This window comes from Brassica oleracea, chromosome C6 (genome assembly GCF_000695525.1).
Source record: "Brassica oleracea var. oleracea cultivar TO1000 chromosome C6, BOL, whole genome shotgun sequence".
Lineage (NCBI taxonomy): Eukaryota > Viridiplantae > Streptophyta > Magnoliopsida > Brassicales > Brassicaceae > Brassica > Brassica oleracea.
The window spans coordinates 34213659-34233814 of NC_027753.1; the positions used below are offsets into that span (position 1 = coordinate 34213659).

At 36.2% G+C, this 20156-nt stretch overlaps 4 protein-coding genes and 1 pseudogene across 5 annotated transcripts; 3 read left to right on the forward strand and 2 right to left on the reverse strand.

Annotated features, from left to right (window-relative positions):
• The first annotated feature begins 3443 nt into the window (after positions 1-3443).
• LOC106298067 lies at positions 3444-4181 on the forward strand. Its single transcript, XM_013734168.1, has one exon. The coding sequence runs from the start codon at positions 3444-3446 to the stop codon at positions 4179-4181; it is 738 nt and encodes a 245-aa protein (XP_013589622.1).
• A 3697-nt stretch (positions 4182-7878) lies between these two features.
• On the forward strand, positions 7879-9259 carry LOC106299246 (transcription factor MYB21-like). The gene is made up of 3 exons (XM_013735365.1): positions 7879-8322; positions 8403-8771; positions 8873-9259. The coding sequence occupies exons 1-3, from the start codon at positions 7911-7913 to the stop codon at positions 9052-9054; spliced, it is 963 nt and encodes a 320-aa protein (XP_013590819.1). The 5' UTR covers positions 7879-7910; the 3' UTR covers positions 9055-9259.
• A 595-nt stretch (positions 9260-9854) lies between these two features.
• Positions 9855-11349, reverse strand: LOC106298068 (annotated as a pseudogene).
• Positions 11350-13134: 1785 nt separating this feature from the next.
• LOC106296664 (carbamoyl-phosphate synthase small chain, chloroplastic-like) lies at positions 13135-15509 on the forward strand. Of its 2 annotated transcripts, none has more exons than XM_013732857.1 (10): positions 13135-13347; positions 13492-13624; positions 13706-13794; positions 13885-13945; positions 14017-14084; positions 14158-14286; positions 14379-14488; positions 14557-14904; positions 15000-15165; positions 15301-15509. In XM_013732857.1, the coding sequence occupies exons 1-10, from the start codon at positions 13209-13211 to the stop codon at positions 15348-15350; spliced, it is 1293 nt and encodes a 430-aa protein (XP_013588311.1). In that variant the 5' UTR covers positions 13135-13208; the 3' UTR covers positions 15351-15509. The 2 variants fall into 2 exon arrangements, with proteins under 2 accessions (XP_013588311.1, XP_013588312.1); XM_013732858.1 differs by having other exon boundaries at positions 13147-13347; positions 13498-13624.
• A 1143-nt stretch (positions 15510-16652) lies between these two features.
• Positions 16653-18664, reverse strand: LOC106297026 (cyclic dof factor 5-like). The gene is made up of 2 exons (XM_013733302.1): positions 18111-18664; positions 16653-17967 (listed from the first exon to the last, which is right to left on the reverse strand). The coding sequence occupies exons 1-2, from the start codon at positions 18285-18287 to the stop codon at positions 17038-17040; spliced, it is 1107 nt and encodes a 368-aa protein (XP_013588756.1). The 5' UTR covers positions 18288-18664; the 3' UTR covers positions 16653-17037.
• Positions 18665-20156: the final 1492 nt, after the last annotated feature.

Genomic DNA, 20156 nt, shown 5'->3' on the forward strand with positions numbered 1-20156 from the left:
CTAATTGGATCACATATTCACAAAACAAATCAAAATTTAAAAGCCCAAAATAATTTTCAGTTTTTTGAACATATATCCATCGACGCTTCCGTCAACTATCCATCGACGCTTCCAATCCGGAATCGCGTGCTTCCATTACGGTTCCAAACGTCTCACTATCCGAAACGTGATTCCATGACGATTCCGAGCGATTCCGAGCGATTCCGCTTCGGAAGCACGAAACGCATGACCACCAACGATTCCATGCTACGTAGGACAAGACACGTCACTACCGGTTTTAACGGTTTTTGTTTGGTTTTAGTTTTATCATTATCAAGTTAGTTTATGATTCCTAATACTTTTATGATAAGGATTAACTTCAGCCTTATCTTTGTTTTAGCTTTACTATATATGTAGTTCTTACGATAGCCAAGAACAACGCAATTCAATAAACTATTTTTCCTATCTTACTTATCTCTCAGGTTATCTAGCAAGAGCTTTACTCAAGTCTCGCTTAGAAACACATAACGTCTAAGAAGATCTTTCTTTCCAACGATCATCTTTTAGGTTTGTGTATCCCCATTCTTCAAATCCACAAGTAGGGTTTCTAGTTCAGGAATCTATCCTCCTATTACCGTCTCAGTGGTATCAGAGCAATCAAACCTTAGGACCAAGCTATGGACACCAGACAAACCACCATGTTAAACGAGATGAACAAACAAATTGAAGATTTGCGTACTTCACAAACTCAACAAAGTGAAAAGATTCGCAAGGATCTCGGTGGAGAAATCTCGGCTCTCAGAGAGACATTAGAGAAATATTTTGCTAACTCCCAACCCATTAATCAACGCGAAGGGAAACAACATGAAGAACAAACATCATCTGATCTTACCGCAGCAGGAACAGAGCACCGACGAGAACCACCAGACCGTCTAGCAACAGAACAGAGCGCAACTAAAGATCAACGAAACCAGAACCAACACCAGAATATCCCCAATAGCTTGTCTACACGGCTAACAAAATTTGGATTCCCAATGTTTGATGGTTCTGAACTCTGAGAATGGATTTATCGTTGTGAGCAATTCTTCTCTATTGATAGCACCCCACCAGAACTGAAGGTTCGTCTCGCCTCTCTCCATATGACAGGCAAAGCTCTACAATGGCACCATGCATATATGGCCAACCGTTATAACATGTTCCCATTATGGCCAGAATATGTTCCTGCAATATCAGAGCGCTTTAGTGAGCTTTTCGACGACCCTTTATCAGAGTTAGTAAGCTTAAAACAAGGAAACGACTCTATTGACGTTTACCTCGACAAGTTCGATTGTGCTAGTACAAGAATCACACTTGCTCCAGGTCATGCTTTGAGCATCTTCTTGACAAACATGAATCAACATCTTGCTCTTCACGTCCGCCAATTCAACGTCACAACCGTACCAGCAGCAGCACGGATAGCAAAACTCCCTCCTATTACCGTCTCATCTTTCTTTTTAACATGATTCCTCATCGATTCGGTCATGTCCCCCCTCTACTCTACCATTAAAACATTCGATTCACATAGGAAAAATGAATCTGAAACCCAGTCGACGAACCCTAAATCCCCTTTCTGAAATTCACAGTTTCGTCGAATCTCAAGCCTTTCATCACTTATTCTCGTTGATTTCTACACTATTATAAGCTCATATCCGCTTCAATCAGTTTAATTCATCCATTCGTGCAATCAAAGGTTAGTCTCTGTCATTCGATTTTTTTATTTATTTTGGGAATCAATGAATTCCATTTTCTTCATCACAAAGTTCATATTACCGTTTATAAACAAATAAAACATGTCTGCCACCTCGAAAACAAAATAATCTGCCGAACTTTAAGAAAATCTACCAGAAACTTTTTTTTTGCTGTGTGAAAGTATTCCACATATTAAAAATCTGCTATCATACAATAAAAATCTTCCATATAAAAGCTGCCAGCGGAAAAGAAATTTGCCAATGTAAATAAATCTACTGTAACGTATGGTGGACTTATTCCTAAAAGTCTTTAACCATTTTTAGTGTGTTTTGATAAGTTTACGGTAGGTAATAAATCTACTAGAGACTAGAAAAACTGCTATATCATATTACAAATTTTATTCGGCAAACTTATTCATTTGTGGCAGATTTTTGATAACGTGGCAAAAATTAATAATGACATTTTTGGTAAATATGTTTTTTGTTAACAAAGAAATGAATGGTATTATGAGTATGAAAAACAGTCTACTAACTAAAAAAAATTATAAGCTAATCTAGTAATAAAAAGACGAATTAGTGTTATTATAGTAATATTTCCTAAATTATATTACATAAACTTTATATTTTCAAAAAGAAAACCTAAAATTTAAATTTTCAAAAATTATTTGGAATATATTGTGATATGGGATCTTCCTCTTGTATAAAACTAAATACAATATATTGTCAAACAACAATAGAGTTAAAACCAAGAAAACGAATTTTATAAATTTTCAATTAAAAAAAAACCTAGTTTATTACTATATTGATGAGGCTTTATGCCTATCCGGACCCCAAGCATGCAAGCCTATTAAGCTAGCTACTATTGGCTATGTCACTATGTGCTTTGAAATGGGTCGGATTTGAATGAGATTAAAGGTCTTCTTGTTGATATAAGAAACCTTGCTACTCTCTTCTCTTTATGATTGTTTAATTTTGTCCGTCCCACTGCAAATTGTTCTGCAGCTGCTCTTGCAAAAGCCGCTTTGGCAAACATTGTTCCGAATTAACTACTGAGTAGCTCGTTTAGTATGAATGCATAACTCTTTGATAAAAAAATCCCATGATCCCCAATCACCCCACCAAGTAGTACGTTTTGATTTGGAATCTTCCTCTTATATATATATATATATTATTTTATTTTGAAACAAAATCTTCCTCTTATATAAAATAAAAAATATTGTAAACAACAATATAAGTGAATCATAGTGAATGCTGACAAAAAAAGAGAACCGTAGTGAGTTTTATTATTGTATTGAAGAGGCTTTATGCCTATCAGGACCCAGAGCATGCAAGCCTATTAAACTAGCTACTATTGGCTATGTCACTATGTGCTCCGAACTGGGTCAATATATAATTGAGCAATGTGTGTGGCTATAGTAAAATGAGTAGCATGGACGTCCTGTTTGTGCGACATCGTACGCCAAAATCGGTTCGTGGGGTCGAACATGTTAACCACAGTAAACTTGAAACGTATTTTTTTCTGTTCATGTGAATTGGATCCAATGCATCTTTGATTTCCGAGATTTTGTTTTCTTACGCAACGTTTGTGTTCATCATTTAAAACTGAAATTTAATTCCAATAATTCTAAACCCCCCCCCCCCCTTTACAATAATTGAAAACCTTCACCACAAAAACAAGTTATTCCCATGGCTAGCAATCATTCTAGTTACCCCCATTCCATTATTGACGTTGCGGGGATGGATGACATGAACACGGTACTTCAGGAGGCTGAGATCTTTGAGGCGCAGGCAAAAGGTTCTCCCTTCACGTGGTGGAACAATCAAGAGGATAACCCTATCTCTAAGAAGATAGATCACTCCCTCATCAATCAGGCTTGGGAAAACTCTTTTCCGGACTCGTTTGCAGAATATTTGGAGCCGGATCAGTCTGACCACGCGCCATGCCTGTTTAGAACTCCATCCGTTAGGAGTCGGATCCGCAAGCCTTTCAAGTTCTACCATCACATCATCGACAACCCTGAGTTCCTAGTGACTGTAGACAATGCTTGGCATCCAGAGTCTATAGTGGGTACTGCTCAATTTAAGCTGATGAGATCAATGAAGTGCCTCAAAAAAGATTTGAGGGGGCTTAACAAAAGGCATTACAGTGGCATCTCTGAAAGGATTAAACAGCAGGGAGCAAAAGTGGAGGGTTTACAGCGAGCACTCCTTACGAGCCCTGATAGAGCAACTGCTGTTGAGGAGCATAGAGAGAGAGACACACTAAACAAATTGTTCACGGCAGAGCAAAAGTTTTATAGGCAGAGGTCGAGGGTCAGACGGGCAGATGTGGGAGACAGAAATATGACCTTTTACCATAAGACAGTGAATCAAAGGGTAACTCAGAATCACATTCACTACCTCCAGGATGAAGACAACAATTTTTTTGGAACGACATCAGCAATTAAAGAGCATTCTGTGGCTTATTTCCAGTGAATCTTGGGTCATACAGATATGCCCTCATCTCCAGTGGACGTTGATTCTCTTTGCAGCCTGTTGGACTTTAGATGCTCGGATCTCCACCAGGCTTACTTAACTCGAGAGGTTGGTGCTGCTGAGATCAAGGCCACCCTTTTCTCAATGCCACTCAACAAAAGTCCGGGGCCAGATGGTTACTGCGTAGGATTCCTCAGGGCGTCGTGGGAGACTGTGGGAAATGACGTTATTGCAGCGGTTGCTGTGTTTTTCAGAAATGGTCGCTTGTTGAGGGACCTTAATACAACAGCTATCTGCCTGATCCCTAAATCGCCTGAAGCCTGCAAGCTGGGGGATTATAGACCAATAAGTTGTTGTAACATCGTGTACAAGCTGATCACTAAGATCATCGCCAATAGATTGAAGCCAATCTTGCAGCTGTGTGTAAGTCCCAACCAAACAGTCTTTCTTAAAGGCTGTAGCTTAGGGGACAACATTCTCTTGGCGTCTGAATTAATAAGGAGCTACAACTCGGATCATTGCCCTAAGAGTTGCATGCTCAAAGTGGACATAAGGAAAGCTTTTGATACAGTCTGATGGGGCTTTGTCATTAAGCTGCTGGAGGCTCAAAACTTCCCGACTCTCTTCACAACTTGGATCAGGGAATGCATCTCTTCTCCACGGTTTTCTATTGCAATCAATGGTGAACTCGCAGGATTCTTCCCGGGGCAGAAAGGTCTGAGACAGGGTGACTCGATCTCCCCCTATCTATTTATTATGATCATGGAAGTGCTGTCCAAACTGTTGATTAAAGTAGTTGATGAAGGAGGTATGTCTCTCCACCCGCTGTGTCTCACGCCGAGGGTAACTCACCTAATGTTTGCTGATGATCTACTAGTCTTCTCTGGCGGATCTTTCCACTCAGTCTCTGGAGTCAAAGAGGTGATGGCGCAGTTTAAAAGCTGGACAGGCTTGGAGATTAATCCAGCCAAAACAAAGATCTTCTTCGGAGGTTATTCTCAGATAGAAGCTGCGGTGATTAGTGATTTGGCTGGCTTCAAGAGAGGCTCGTTCCCCACTAGGTATCTCGGCCTACCGCTGGACCCTAACAGAATCAGCTTTGCTACCCTTTAGCCGTTTCTTGAGAGAGTGGCATCAAAGCTTACTACTTGGACGGTAAAAAGCCTTTCGTTCGCTGGTAAAGTAAGAATGGTTGTCTCTGTTATCTATGGAATGGTGAACTTTTGGAGCTCCGTCTTTGACCTTCCCAAGCGGTTCTATGCGAAAATTGATTCTCTTTGCTCGGTTTTCCTTTGGGGAAACAGAACCTCATCGGCACAAGGAGCTAGAGTAAGCTGGGAAAGTATATGCAAGCCAAAACAGGAAGGGGGACCGGGGATTCATAAGCTGGAGGAGTTTCAGGAGGTCTTTCAACTTAAAAGGATATGGAACTACTTCTCTACAGGCTCTTCCATTTGGGTTCAATGGCTCTTCTTTTCTTTCTCACTCTCTCCTGTCTAATATTTTCTTTCTTGTAATAAATGGGATCACCACAACTCTGTAAAACTTGAAAATCGGTTATAATATCTCAACATTTTAACAAAAAAAAAAAAAAAGTTATTCCCATGGCTTACCAGTTACCAATGAGCGAACATAGGTGAAAACATCTTGTTAATTCTAATAAATGTTGTGAAATATTAATAATAATACAATTGACTTGAAAAGGGAAATAAAAGTAGAGAAGGTGCAAATTGCGTGTCTGAGTATGATATTCCCCACTCTGCTAAAGTGATAATGATAATGTCAATAAGGTAGTTAGTCTCTTTGACAAAAGGTAACTATCCATATTATTATCTCTTTTATGATACGAATTTGATGTATTATTTAAAGTTATTGACCAAGAAAAAAATATCGGAAAGAGCATAGGACGTGTTCAGTTAATCTCTGCAGATGGACCGTACAAACCTGCAACCATTCTGAACCTGAGGAAAGATTATCCCAATATTTAATGTATTCCTCTGCCAATTTAACTTTATGGTCAAATAAGAAAACATATACTTTTGTTCCAAAAAAAAAGAAAACATATACTTTTGTTCAAAAAAAAAAAGAAAACATATACTTTAGATTTAAAGTCTCACCTATTTTCTTTAGTTTTATTTGACTTTCACTGCTTACCACACCATGTGCAAATATCAAGTCTCTGTGCACGACTAATTCAGAAAGTTAATTTTCTTTATTTTAGTTTTTTGCACTGTGATGTGATGAATATTCATATTGCAGGGGAATTTCTTGGAATCAAGTTCTTAAACAACCCCTTACAAATGGAAGTATTGCAGCGACGTATGCAATAGATGGTTGAGTAGTTAATGTAAAAATCGTTAATTGGTAGACTGATTTGGAAACAATTTTTCTAGTGATCTCTATAAGAAAACCAGACTACATTATTTTCTGACCATCATCACATTCACATTATGGAGACACCCGCCAAGTAAAAGAAAGGGTTTTATAAGTTTTCTATAAACCCAAAATATGTCAAACATTCCAAAGAGAGAGAGCGAGAAGAGGTGGGGGTTACTGAAAGGATAGGTGTAGTGTGCTTGGGAATGATGGTTGTGGTTAGAACTTAAAAGAGACACAAGAGTCCAATCAAATGTGTTTTGAGCCTTTTTGGGCAGTTAGTTAAAGTTAATACTAATTCAGTTTTGTTTCTTCCTTAATAGTGTTTTCTACTTTTCTTTATCAACCAACGACAGCAACAAAAGCACCAAATAGAAGAAAAAGTTACTACAAATTGTATATATATTTTTATTTTGCTGAAAAGCCATGGAAACAAATCAATGTATGTTATTTGTAAATGGCACTTCAGTGAAATTTGGAAAAGCCGGAAGAAAAAAGTGAGAAAACAAAGATCCATAGAAGCCGGGAAAAAGAAAGTGGAGAGACCATAAAGAGAAGGAACTTGTGTTTCTTCGACGTGTTTGTTTCTTCCTCCTCACAAGTGAGATCAAACTAACCGGTTTTCTACATAGATTACACTTTAAATAAACTAGAGATCAGATTATAATGGTTCAATCAGTTAATTAACCAAGTTGGTTTACAAGAACTAAACCTACATTATGTCCGGCAAGCAATCCTAATAGTAAACATTGGTGTTATGTATGGGACAACAACAACAACAACAAAAAGTAGAGTGGAGCTGGAAAAAGAGTTTTACGGATGTTTAACAACTTTTCATTATCTCTTTCACTTTTTCAAACATATCTCACTGCTCACAACGTAGGAAACGTGTTCCCTGCCCTTCACTCTTTCTCTCTCCCACCATGTTTTTAATCTCTATAAGGTTTCACATTTATGGCTTTTTTCCTTTTTTGACCAAATTTCCAGCGATAGTTAATAATGTGACGACGTTTATCAGCTTTGAATGTAAATGGTAGATTATACAGCTTTGCTAAATTCTTCTTTTGGATAATGGTTGCTTATAACTTAGGTGTAGTAGTATGATTACACTATATTAAACCAAATATCTAGAATGTTGGACCTGTTGAATCTATTTTAATGGCTAAATAGAAATATGCATCAGCTATCAAATCAGTCCGTGACAGTCCATAGACCTTTTAACAGTTGTATAACAGCATTTTGTCAGAAAACACGGTCACGACATATACATACACGCACATAGCTTAGAGCCATACGTAATAATATCAAATAGTATAACAACTCATATTTAATATCATCACATCTTGTCCTCCAATGGGGATGGAGATAGCGTATACTAACGTGTCATTTCCCTCCATTACACCTCACTTCCCGTCTTCTTCTCATCCACTAACCAACAACAACAACATTTTCATGTCGAAAGATCATCATCGACGGATGGATCAGATCGCGTATTTCTCTTTAAACGTCAACAACGATCAGCATAAAGGTCACTACTACCACGCAAGTCATGGAGAAGAAGAGATGAAAAACCCTAATCGATGTAACTGCAGTACCAGCAGCAAGAAAGAGAGGAGAGACTGTGGAAGCTGTAGACACTCGTTAAAAGCTTCGGTGTCGAGGGGACACTGGAGACCGGCTGAAGATGCTAAGCTTAAAGAACTAGTCGCGGTCTACGGTCCACAAAACTGGAACCTCATCGCAGAAAAGCTCCACGGAAGATCCGGTAAGTAACTACTATCTCTTAATAATTAGCTTTTCAAGATTGAAGTTCTTGATGTCGTTCTTGGTGTTAATGTTGAGCAGGGAAGAGTTGTAGGCTACGGTGGTTTAACCAACTGGACCCGAGGATAAACAGGAGAGCCTTCACTGAGGAAGAAGAGGAGAGGCTTATGCAAGCTCATAACCTTTACGGTAACAAATGGGCGATGATAGCTAGGCTTTTCCCTGGAAGGACTGATAATTCTGTGAAGAACCATTGGCATGTTGTAATGGCTCGCAAGTTTAGAGAACAGTCTTCTGTTTACCCTAGGAGGAAGACGATGATTACTCATAAGCCACTTGTTAACCCTAATGCTCACTCTTGCAATGATTTTGAACCTACTAGGTCAGATTTGATCCACCTTGTTGGTAATGATCAGAGCCACCTTATGTTACCAATTCCTTGCTTCACAGGTTTGAGTTTGTCCTATATATTCTTAATTTGGTTTTGGTTTAAGCACTCTTAATTATCCTAAAGTATGTTTTTGTACATATTCCCTTTTTGTAACTTTCAGGTTATGATCATGGAGTGTTTGAAAACCAAATGATGATAGATGACTACTCTACAAGGACACGAGAGGTCGCCACTACATTCGGTGATTCAAACCAAACGGGGAAGTGTGAGATGCTTGATGAGAGCATGAATGAGAAGAAGAAACCACACTTTTTCGATTTTCTTGGGTTGGGGACAGTGTGAATGTGTGATCATCACCATGAACAAGAGAGAAATTAGGTTAGTTAACAAAAAGTAGGAGATGATTCCGAGTCTATTTAATGTAGTTTTGTTGCGTTAATTAATAACCATTTGTAGATTAATTGTTGTTAGTCCCATGCAACATTCTTAAACTCGTGTTAGTTACGTACGTATCACTCTTTGGTTAATTAATTAATGCTTTAATGTACATGCCATATTGTCTCACTTTCAAAAGCAAAGTTTGATTTGAAGTATAAACATGTACCATTTTATAGTTCTAACCAACACTTTAACTTATACGAAAGTGTCACATTCCATCATTAATGTGGAGTAAGAGCAACAACATGCTTCATATATGAAGGGGGAAGATGACATATGTTGAAGATGGGACGATGATGTGGAATTAAGAAGCGACAAAAAAAAGAGAGTAACAGAGAGATCGGAGATAGATAAGTCAAACTTAAGAGAATATTGTACGTTTGTAGTTTTTTGGAGTATGCAGAAATTAACAATACCATGCGATATTGATGAGGTCGCAACTTGCAAGATTCAGGCTCAGATTCTGCAACAAAATGTCCGAACATCTACTCTTTAATTATTCTCACACCCATTGCATTTTTTTTTTGTTCCCTCCAAGAAGTTTTCTCCTTTTATTGCTGTAGTTAGAGCATGTCCATTGGTAAGAGACTATTAAAGGTTCTAATGATTAATTTAGTAATTGATTTTGTGATTTGAAAAGTTAAAAACTTTTGTTGGTCTAATTTAATTTCTCCTCCTCCAATGGGAGAACCTCATTGAAGTTCTTAAAAAAAAAATTTGGTGAAATGGTTTATTGCAATGGTAAGAGACACAATATTTTGGTGAAATGGTTTGTTGCAGGTAAAACACAATATGTTGGCAAATTTTTGAAACACACAATACACTCGTTTTTGAGTAGCTGCAGTGGTCATAGATGATGAGCAACAGTTTGAAGACGAGGAAGCTGGAGACATAGGTCTCTTCTTCTTTTCCTGTGCCTTCTTCCTCATATGAGTCCTGCAGTAATTCTTTATCTCATTATCGGTTCGTCCCGACAATTTCCTGGCGATTTTCGACCACCTACGTATGAAGAACAATTCAAAAGTTCATACAAGTTTTATAAACATCTTTAGGGGTTCTCTGTTTTTGAAGATATCTTCTGACCTGTTTCCCTATTTAGCGTGAAGCTCAAGGACAAGACGCTCTTCTTGTTGAGTCATCTTACCACGTTTGAGACCAGAATGTAAGTAGTTAACCCACCTTAACCTGCAAATCTTCCCTATTCTATTCAAACCTGCAGCCAAAACCAGATCATATCTTTTAATGGAAGGTCCTTTCCAAAGACCAACCATTTTTTACCAAAAAAAAAACCCCTATACCTAGTCTTACGTTTCTCCCTCCACCTTCAAACCTGACACTTTCGCTACAAAATCCCATCGTCGATCTCCAAACATGTGGACAAAAAATGTCTTTCACTCTCTTGGTCTGATGATGGTGCCACGTTTGGACTTGCAAAGTGATGATCATCAGGAAAAGTATCCTTGAAGTTGCCACGTTTGGACTTGCAAAGTGCAGTCCTATGTGCCCTGCAATGGATCAAAAAAGCGTGAGTTTCATCACAAAATGTTAGAAAGAGACAAGGACATACGCGACAATGACAACATCATCTCCATAGAGAGAGGTCCTCTGGTACGCAGCACTGTCCCCAGCCAAGCAAGCAAAAGCCTTGATACGTTGTCACAATATTAAAAAAAAAAGCTTTAACCTTTCTAAGATATCAATCAAAAATGGAGAAAATAAAAAGCACATCAACAAAATCCAATTCTCAAATTTGATCTCAAAAACAACAATTGTCAGCTCAGACGAAGCATGCAAAATGATATAATTCGCTATTAAAAATCAAAATAAAAATCCAAAGTTCATTACAAGAGATCCAGATCGAGAATAATACAGGATCCCGTAGGCCTAGAGATCGAGAGAGAGATGAAAGCTTACAGTGAGAGAGCCTTCGATACTGTGGGAGGAAGAAGGACAAAGATGTTCAAGAAGAACTCGTTGTCTCTCGATTGCTTTCTCCATTTTTTTTTTTGCAGATTTCTGGGAACGAAAGCAGAGTCGTTGGGTTTGATCAATTTATATGGAAGATTAAATTGGGCAATTTCAAGGATACTTCAAGGATACTTTTCCGGCAACGGTGATTTCATCGAAGGATTTGGAGGAGGATGAAGACAGAGACGGGTTATTTGGAGCCAATACGAAAATGCCACGTAGGGGTTTTTAACAATTCTAAAAGACCTCTGTTTAACACCAGTTCTCTACTTTTTATTTATTTTTGATTTATTTTTTTTGGGTTTTTTTTTCAAGAACCCTTGCTAAACCCACTAATGGAGCTGGTCTTATGCGTCTCATCAACCTCATGTCACCCACATGTCCCCTTCTTCTCCTCTTTTATCATAACTCTGGTACTAATCATTTTAGCTTATTATACTATATATTAAGTTGTAAAAGTCATTGTACTTTTGATGAGCTAAGTCATTAATGTGGTCAAAAGAGAAAGAGATGCTTTCTTCACTTGCAATAGAAATCTGTCTGTTAGCTTCCATAAAGGTGGAATACATGAATGGTTATGCAATTTCAATATTTTCGCCAGTTACATTTTCTTTACTGAAACAAATAATAGTCATGGTGCTGCCTTTAGTTGAAAGCTTAAGTTGCCAAAACAAATGTTTTGTCTCTAAATCAGAAGATCAAATCAGAAAATCTTTTAGATTAATGGATTTTTTTGGGTTGAATCAGTTAGACCGTCAATCATTTAAATACTTATCAAAATATATACATACTAAGTTAACAAACATTATATATACTATTTTTATGTATTATATGTTCTTTTACATATTTATAAAATAATAAACATATATTGAATAATTAAAAAGTTAGTAACTATTACATATATAATTAAATTGGTACGAAGACATAAATAAATTTAATTAATCCAAACAATCACTTTTTCTATTTTATATTGTACATAATTAAATGTAAATGACATTAACATATATATATATATATATATATATATATATTGTATTTTAATATTTATATATATATTAGATAATGCTTTCTACTAATATAGTTTTTTGATCATTTGTATATTTTCATAACAAAAACTTTGAATCACTTATAGCAAAATTGTCAGCGTGTGTGATTAATAATTTTATTAATTTTTAAATATTTTAAAAATTCATGGCTAAGTTTAAAATTTAAATATTGAGTTGTCAATATTTGTTCAAAGCTTCTTCAAAGCAAATTATGGTATATGGTTTAATTTAAACGATATTAATATATATATCTCTTTTACACTTAATATTTATTAAATAAGATTTTTTACTTATATGATTCGTAATCATATTTATTTAATCATAAAAAAAAGTTAAACCATGGATCACAAAAAAATTGAATGTGAGACTTTTAACAGTTTTAGTAATTTATAGTCGTTTAAAAAAATCTAAATATAACATATACAGAAAAAAATTTAAAATTTTATTATATGGCTGATGTAGTTGTTTAATTTAGTTTGTTAATTTAAAATTAAACAAATATGATAGAGAATACATTAATTTTTGTATCAAATCTTTATTATTCAAAATAATTAATTTTCATATACACTGTAGTCACATTAGACAATTTCGTAATTTTTATTTAAGGAAAAAATGAAAAATCATTAATAATGAATTTATGGTTAATTTAATAAAAAACTTATTATATATTTAGATATACCACCCTATTTTTTTTAAGAATTCTAAAATTCATTGTGGTAATGACACATGGTTACGTAAAATATTGTAATACTTTTTTTTGAACAACTGTTGTAATGCTTCTATTTTAATATATAAGAGATTTTATATATTTGTGACAAAAAAAAAGAGTACATTCGTTCAGTTATTTCATTGAAGATTTTAAAAGTAAACATTTAATTCTTTTTTCGGAATTTATGAGAATTTTATCCAAACCGGAAACTGGGACGGTTTTGAGGAAGCTTTACATCAAATTAAACCGGAACCGGGTTTAAAAACATTTGGCAAAAACCCTCCGCTCTCTCTCGCTGTGTTACCAAACGTCAGTGAGAGTGAGAAACAACCACCATGGCGGCTACGACGATGACGACTACTCTGGGGTTTGTTTTGCCGACGGGTTTATCTCCCCGTCGCGGTGGATTAAGGGTTTCTATCGTCCGGTGTTCCGCTTCTTCTCTCACTACATCCACCGGCTCCACCGCCTCTGGTAACTTCCTCTTTTCATTTCTCTCAATTCGTCGCGAGTTTCGTTCCTTCAAATCGATTTAAATTACGTTTTCTTAATTAAAGGATAAAGCTTTCGAATCCCCCAAGCATCAAAATGATGTAAAGTCTTTACCTTTGTCGTTAGGTATAGTGGAGAAGCCGTGGAGCTCGTATGACGCTAGGCTTGTGTTAGAAGACGGTTCAATATGGCCTGCTAAGTCCTTTGGCGCTCCTGGAACCCGTGTTGCTGAATTGGTCTTTAACACCTCCTTGACAGGGTGAGCTTTGTTTTTGTTTGAATCCGAGCTTACTGTGTTTTTAACAGGAGTGTGATTGGTTGTGTGTTTGTCCTTTGGAAGGTATCAAGAGATTCTGACTGATCCTAGTTATGCTGGGCAGTTTGTGCTAATGACAAACCCACAAATTGGTAACACCGGTGTCAATCTCGGTAAGTAGGAAAAGTCTGAGACTTTAAAAAGTTTTAAGCTTATTATACCACACACTGATCTTCTTATTATATTTGTGGTGTTTGTTGTAGATGATGAAGAATCTAAACAATGCTTCCTTGCTGGCTTGGTGATTAGAAGTCTAAGCATCAGGTAATGTCCTTTGTCTTTCCTCTATACTCCATTTTTGAATTTTCTAACCAATAAACTGCAAATGTTTTCAGTACCTCGAACTGGAGATGCACAAAGACACTTGCTGACTATCTAACCGAGAGGAACCTCATGGGAATCTGTAAGTTTCTTGTGGTCAAAATGCTATTATAGACTCCACATGTTATAGAAGTTTGTTTGTTTAATAATATCAGATGATCTTGACACTCGAGCAATAACTCGTCGATTAAGAGAAGAAGGTAGTCTAAACGGTGTGCTCAGCACAGAACAAACCAAAACAGACGAAGAGCTTCTGCACATGTCCCGTTCATGGGATATCGTAGGTCAGACTTCTCCTACCTTTTTTCCCTGTTTTTTTATTTGTTTCATTATAAGATATTGAACTCCTTCTTGTCTACTTGGTGGAGTCTTGTAGGTATTGATCTAATAAGTGATGTCTCCTGCAAATCTCCCTACGAGTGGGTCGACAAAACAGACCCTGAATGGGATTTTAATACTAATACACGCGATGGGAAGCCCTACCGAGTGAGTGTCATTTCTCTAGTTCTTCTGTTATGGATACTATGCAACAACTCCTTACACTCTCTCTTTAGGTTATTGCGTACGATTTTGGCATCAAGCATAACATCCTAAGACGCCTGTCCTCTTACGGATGCCAAACCACCGTTGTTCCGTCGACATTTCCAGCTTCCGAGGCTCTTAAAATGAATCCAGACGGGATTTTGTTCAGCAACGGTCCTGGAGACCCTTCTGCTGTTCCGTATGCTGTGGAGACGGTCAAAGAGCTTCTCGGTAAAGTCCCTGTTTACGGGATCTGTATGGGTCATCAGTTGCTGGGACAGGCTTTGGGTGGTAAAACCTATAAGATGAAGTTTGGTCATCATGGAGGCAACCACCCGGTTCGTAATAACAGAACTGGCCAAGTGGAGATCAGTGCTCAGGTACATTCCTTTTAGTTTCTAATCTGAATATTGTAGTTTGACTAAACCCGAATCTGATGTTTCATTGTCTTTATTTTTTGTTTAATTCTTGGCAGAACCACAACTATGCGGTTGACCCAGCTTCACTTCCCGGAGGGGTAGAAGTGACACATGTCAATCTCAATGATGGAAGCTGTGCGGGTCTATCTTTCCCGGCCATGAATGTCATGTCTCTCCAGTACCACCCTGAAGCCTCCCCTGGACCTCACGACTCTGACAACGGTAATTTCTATTTCTTTTCATCAGACAATAAAATCCGAACTCAGTGAAAGACATTTCAGTTGCATTTATATTTAAAGAAACAAAACAAAAACAGAAGGGAAGTAATATGTATTTTTGTTTTGTCTGTGATTGCAGCGTTTAGAGAGTTCATAGAGCTTATGAAGAGGTCGAAGCAAAGCTCCTAATTAATGGGAATCATACAAGAATCTTTTTGTTTTGTACTATTTGCTGTTTTAATTATATCGCACTTAAGTTAAGCACAAGTGTTTTGTTAGTGACAATCGAGTGAAATTCTTGTTTTGGCTGAGGCTATGTTATGGAACCATCCCAGACCTCTTAAATAATTAAGAATTTGTAAAAGCTGTGTAAGAATGGGAACCCTTTAGAGCATCCGCCCAAGGTATATCATACATATAATAATATTACGTATCTTTTGTTATTAAACTTTAATTTTAAATAAATGTAACCAGTAGAATAAAGATACATAATTAATGAGTATGAACTCAGCTTTTATTGCGAGTCTTTCAGAATAAAGACAGATAAATCATAAATGTAACCAGTAGAATAGCTAATTATGTTTAATTACAGATTCTGTCCAGATCCAGATTTTATAGGTGGTGGGAAACCGACATTTTATCGAAACAAAATAAATGCTAACAGAAAAACTGCAGTGTAGTAATTATGTTACATGGAAACAGAAGCCGTAAAAGCGGAAACGCAGAAGAGAAATTTTTAAAAATATTAGGAAGCGAATACGTATTAAAAGCGTATATCCATATATAAATATAAATATATATATATATATATATATATATATATATAATTTTTTAAAAAAATTAGTACTAAAAATTATATGATTTAAATTTGAAATAAAGCATTTATTCATTTATAATAAATTTGAAATGATTTTATATTAAAACTGTAAAAATACACATGAATTAAGTTTACAAAAAAATATTATATTAATTATTTTCAATACTTCATAAATAATTGACACAATATATTTCAATATGTGTTATATTTTTAATAAAAAATCTCAATGCATAAAGATAATTTATAGTATATTTTTTGTATATTTATAACTCAATATTCATTACTATTATTATTTTTATTTTATATAGATTAAAACTATGGTTTTATATTTTATTGATATACATTGCATTTTTTTTTAAAACGGGAGCGTGATCCAAAACGGAATTGTAAGCTTCCAACATGTTTTTAAAGAAAATATTTTAGAAACGATTTGGAAGCGAGATTTCGCAAGCTTCCACCAGGTTCCGATTCCGATTCCGGTTCCGAAGCGGGAAGCGGACGTCCGATGAAGCTTCCGAGCAACGTAGGTAGTAACCAAAATGAGTTGTGTAAAAGAATAGTGAGATGAAAAGAAGAAAAGGATGCTCTCCTTTAGGCTTTTCTTAGTGTTAGTAGTGGTTGGATTCTTTTTCTTTAATCCAAGAATGAAAGTGAAAGATGCTCTGCTTTCTTTCTTTTTCTTTGGTTTCATATTCCAGTTCTCCTTATCTCTTATCTTGACCTAACTGACCCATTTACACTAACCAAGTACTCGCAAGCTAATAATGTGAAGCCTTTATGTTCTTCTCACAGGCACTTACCTGAGAGGACAATTGGAGTTAGAGGTTATATTTATCTGTAAGAATAATGGGCAAAAACGTAATTGTAACTTCATGTTCTATGCCAACATGGCAGATAGACCAGGGAGATATTAACCTAGAAGCTTATAATATACGTTGCAAGTTCATCACACAATGGAGAGAAATATCTACTTCTGTATGTGTACAAAATAATACATAGTTCGAACAACAAAATATCTACACTGCGTTTCCTTCTTTCACAAGGTAACAACCCGTTTGATTATTGTTGCATGCTTTCCCTGAAGTTCATAGATCTAGACATCGCTGCAGGGTTTGCTTGTAGATTGATAGACGTTTCAGGGACCAAGCTTCTTCTGTTGCTACCCTTTGTTTCAAATCCATTGAACAAACTTAATCCTCCTTCCATTTTCTTCTCAGGCTTTGTCGGTAGCTTAGGCCACACCACGTTCTTAGTAGCTTCACTAGTTCTAAGAGTGGTATTTTTGGTTTCTACTTCAGTTTCATCCCTTGATCGTTTCCCTAAACATGGTGAAGCCTCTGAGGTAGGCCACATAGGAACCGTGCAGCCCCAATAGAAAGGGATAGGGTAGAAACTAGTATTACGACCCGTTGGACTCCATTGGTAAGGCCAAGGAGAAGTATTATTAGGTAACATTACTTGCGAAGCAAGAAACCCTTGGTGTGTTTTGTTTTCTTGATGCTTACCAGTCTCTATGACGGAAGACTCTGAAGAACCGAAACTGAGGATCGTTCCCGAGTTATTGTTGTTCTCATAATCATCAGACGTGACCTGCAAGTAATGGTTTGAAGAAGCCCACCCTCTGTTCTTGCGGCGGCCTGAGCCAACGGGGACGTTTCTCATGGATCCACCAGCTGTCCAGTACCTCTGACAGTTCCTGCAGAAGTGACGCGGCTGGCTCACGTTGTAGTTGTTGTAGTAACAGAACTTGGTGTGCGCGCTTTCGCATCTCGGACACGGTAGAAGCTTGTCCGGTTTCTTGAGAGTAGTTGGTTTATCTTCTGATGTACTTGTTGTTGTTGTTGTGATCTCGCTCTGTTGATCACCGTTGGTCTTTGAGCTTCTTGGTGATGAAATCTCAAAAGCTGCTCTTGGCGGTTCGTTAAGATCGGATAATATGCAAGGACCTTTGAATCTGCTATTGTCGTGCTCATGGTTATTAGCCAGAACCTAAAATTTTAGCACAACTTTATTATAACTAGCCACAGCTTTGTCTTAACGGATATATATTATTACTAAAAAACAGGAGGAGTTTGAAAAAAAAAAAGAGGAGTTTGAACAAAAAGGACTTTGAGATTTGTGTGACAGCATACCATGTTTGGTCCGGTCGAAGGAGAACAAGAGGATGAGGAAGATGAAGAAGCCTCCTTGCTCTGATTGGACACACCGTGAATAGAAGATAACGACGACGGATCATGATGATCCACAGCTAAAAGAGATGTAATTGTCGTCCCAAACAATTTTATCTCCGTATCTTTAGATTTCGACATACTAATTTTCCAACTTAACAATTAAACCAATTCCTCAAAAAATTATTGTTTACTCTGTTTTTTATTAGATCAGAGAAAAAGGAGAGAATACAAGGGGCTGAGTGAGCTTGGTTGGTATGAATGACGATAGTGCATAGAAGAGAGAGAGAGAGAGAGAGAGAGAGGGAGAGTCAGAGAGAGACTTGTTAAGTTTTAAGAGCCACAAATGCTGTGGCCACTTTAAAGGATCCTTTTCACGCTCTTTTAGATTCCCCCGATCTAGTGCTGCTTAAAAGATTTTAGCCATCTTTCTTTGTTGCCATGTCGGATTTTTCCTTTTTATTTAATTTAAAAGATATGGAGAAACACAAACACTTGGTTCGTAGTGTCTGGTTTAGCTAAAAGGCATTTACAAGAATATGTATATTTGTAGTGGTTATTCACAATCGCATCCAGAGTTTTAATTTGATGTAAACGCATTGAAAAAGAGATCCACGCGGCACGCACAATGATAAAAAAGTTATATGTACGTACGTGAAAAGTCATACAATACTTCTAATAAACAAAATATTTGAAGAAATAAGGCTTACAATTTACACACCTTAACTGGTTAGTTCTTAACTCAAGTTCAAATTACTAATCGAAACTCGATGTTATTAATTACATAAACTCTTCGTTAATTATTAGCATATTTACAAGAATATGTATATTTGTAGTGGTTATTCACAATCGCATCCAGAGTTTTAATTTGATGTAAACGCATTGAAAAAGAGATCCACGCGGCACGCACAATGATAAAAAAGTTATATGTACGTACGTGAAAAGTCATACAATACTTCTAATAAACAAAATATTTGAAGAAATAAGGCTTACAATTTACACACCTTAACTGGTTAGTTCTTAACTCAAGTTCAAATTACTAATCGAAACTCGATGTTATTAATTACATAAACTCTTCGTTAATTATTAGCATATGTGTTCGAACAAGGTTTTGTATAATTAGCATGGAATTTTTTCCAGTATTATGTTTTTTTCACTACTGACATATTAAACGTCAACACATCCTTATAAACCCCAGTTAAGGTGTTGATGAACTTATTTGCTAGATAAATAAATTTAATTGGCAAAAACATTGTTCTTTGTTTTTTTTTTTGCAAAAACATTGTTCAAACAAAATAAAGATTAGTTTAACTGTGAAGTTACATAATCATCCAAATTTCAGCAAAAAAAAGTTGCATAATCATTGCACAAGTCTGTGGAAGAGAAAACCAACAAGAAAAGTAAAACAACTAGAATAGTACTGTATAAATTTAATTTTTTTTTTCAACTGCCCATCTATCGGTGTAAATTTGATTATCTGGTGTAAATTTTGAAAACATATTTGATGCTCTTTTCGAGGGAATTAGCTACAAATACATGATCATACTGCTTTCCGTATATATATATTTATTGAAGATGTAGATGTCTAATCCGACAAGGCATAACTTGTTAATGCCAAGCTGTGTTACCACGTGGCAAAGGGTCCACTTCGTCTCCGAAACTTCCTACACACGTAAGCTGTTTTAAAGCAGGGCGGATCGGTCAATCCCCAATATATTAATTGAAAAGCATTTGAAAAATTAGAACCTTAATTTTGTATTAATTAAAAAAAACCCAAAATCCTAGGTGGCACACTAAATGCCTTTTAAATTTCATTTCAAAAAATTTTAGAACATCTAATATAAAGTATAGTTTAATCTAATGGTGTTACATTATTCCATAATTATATAACACTAGATAACATTATATTAACCTAAAATATAGGAAGTGTGTATTCTTTTCTTAAATAAAAGCTACAGAATTACCTAATATGATTTAAATATATATGGCAATTAATGATTATGAATAATA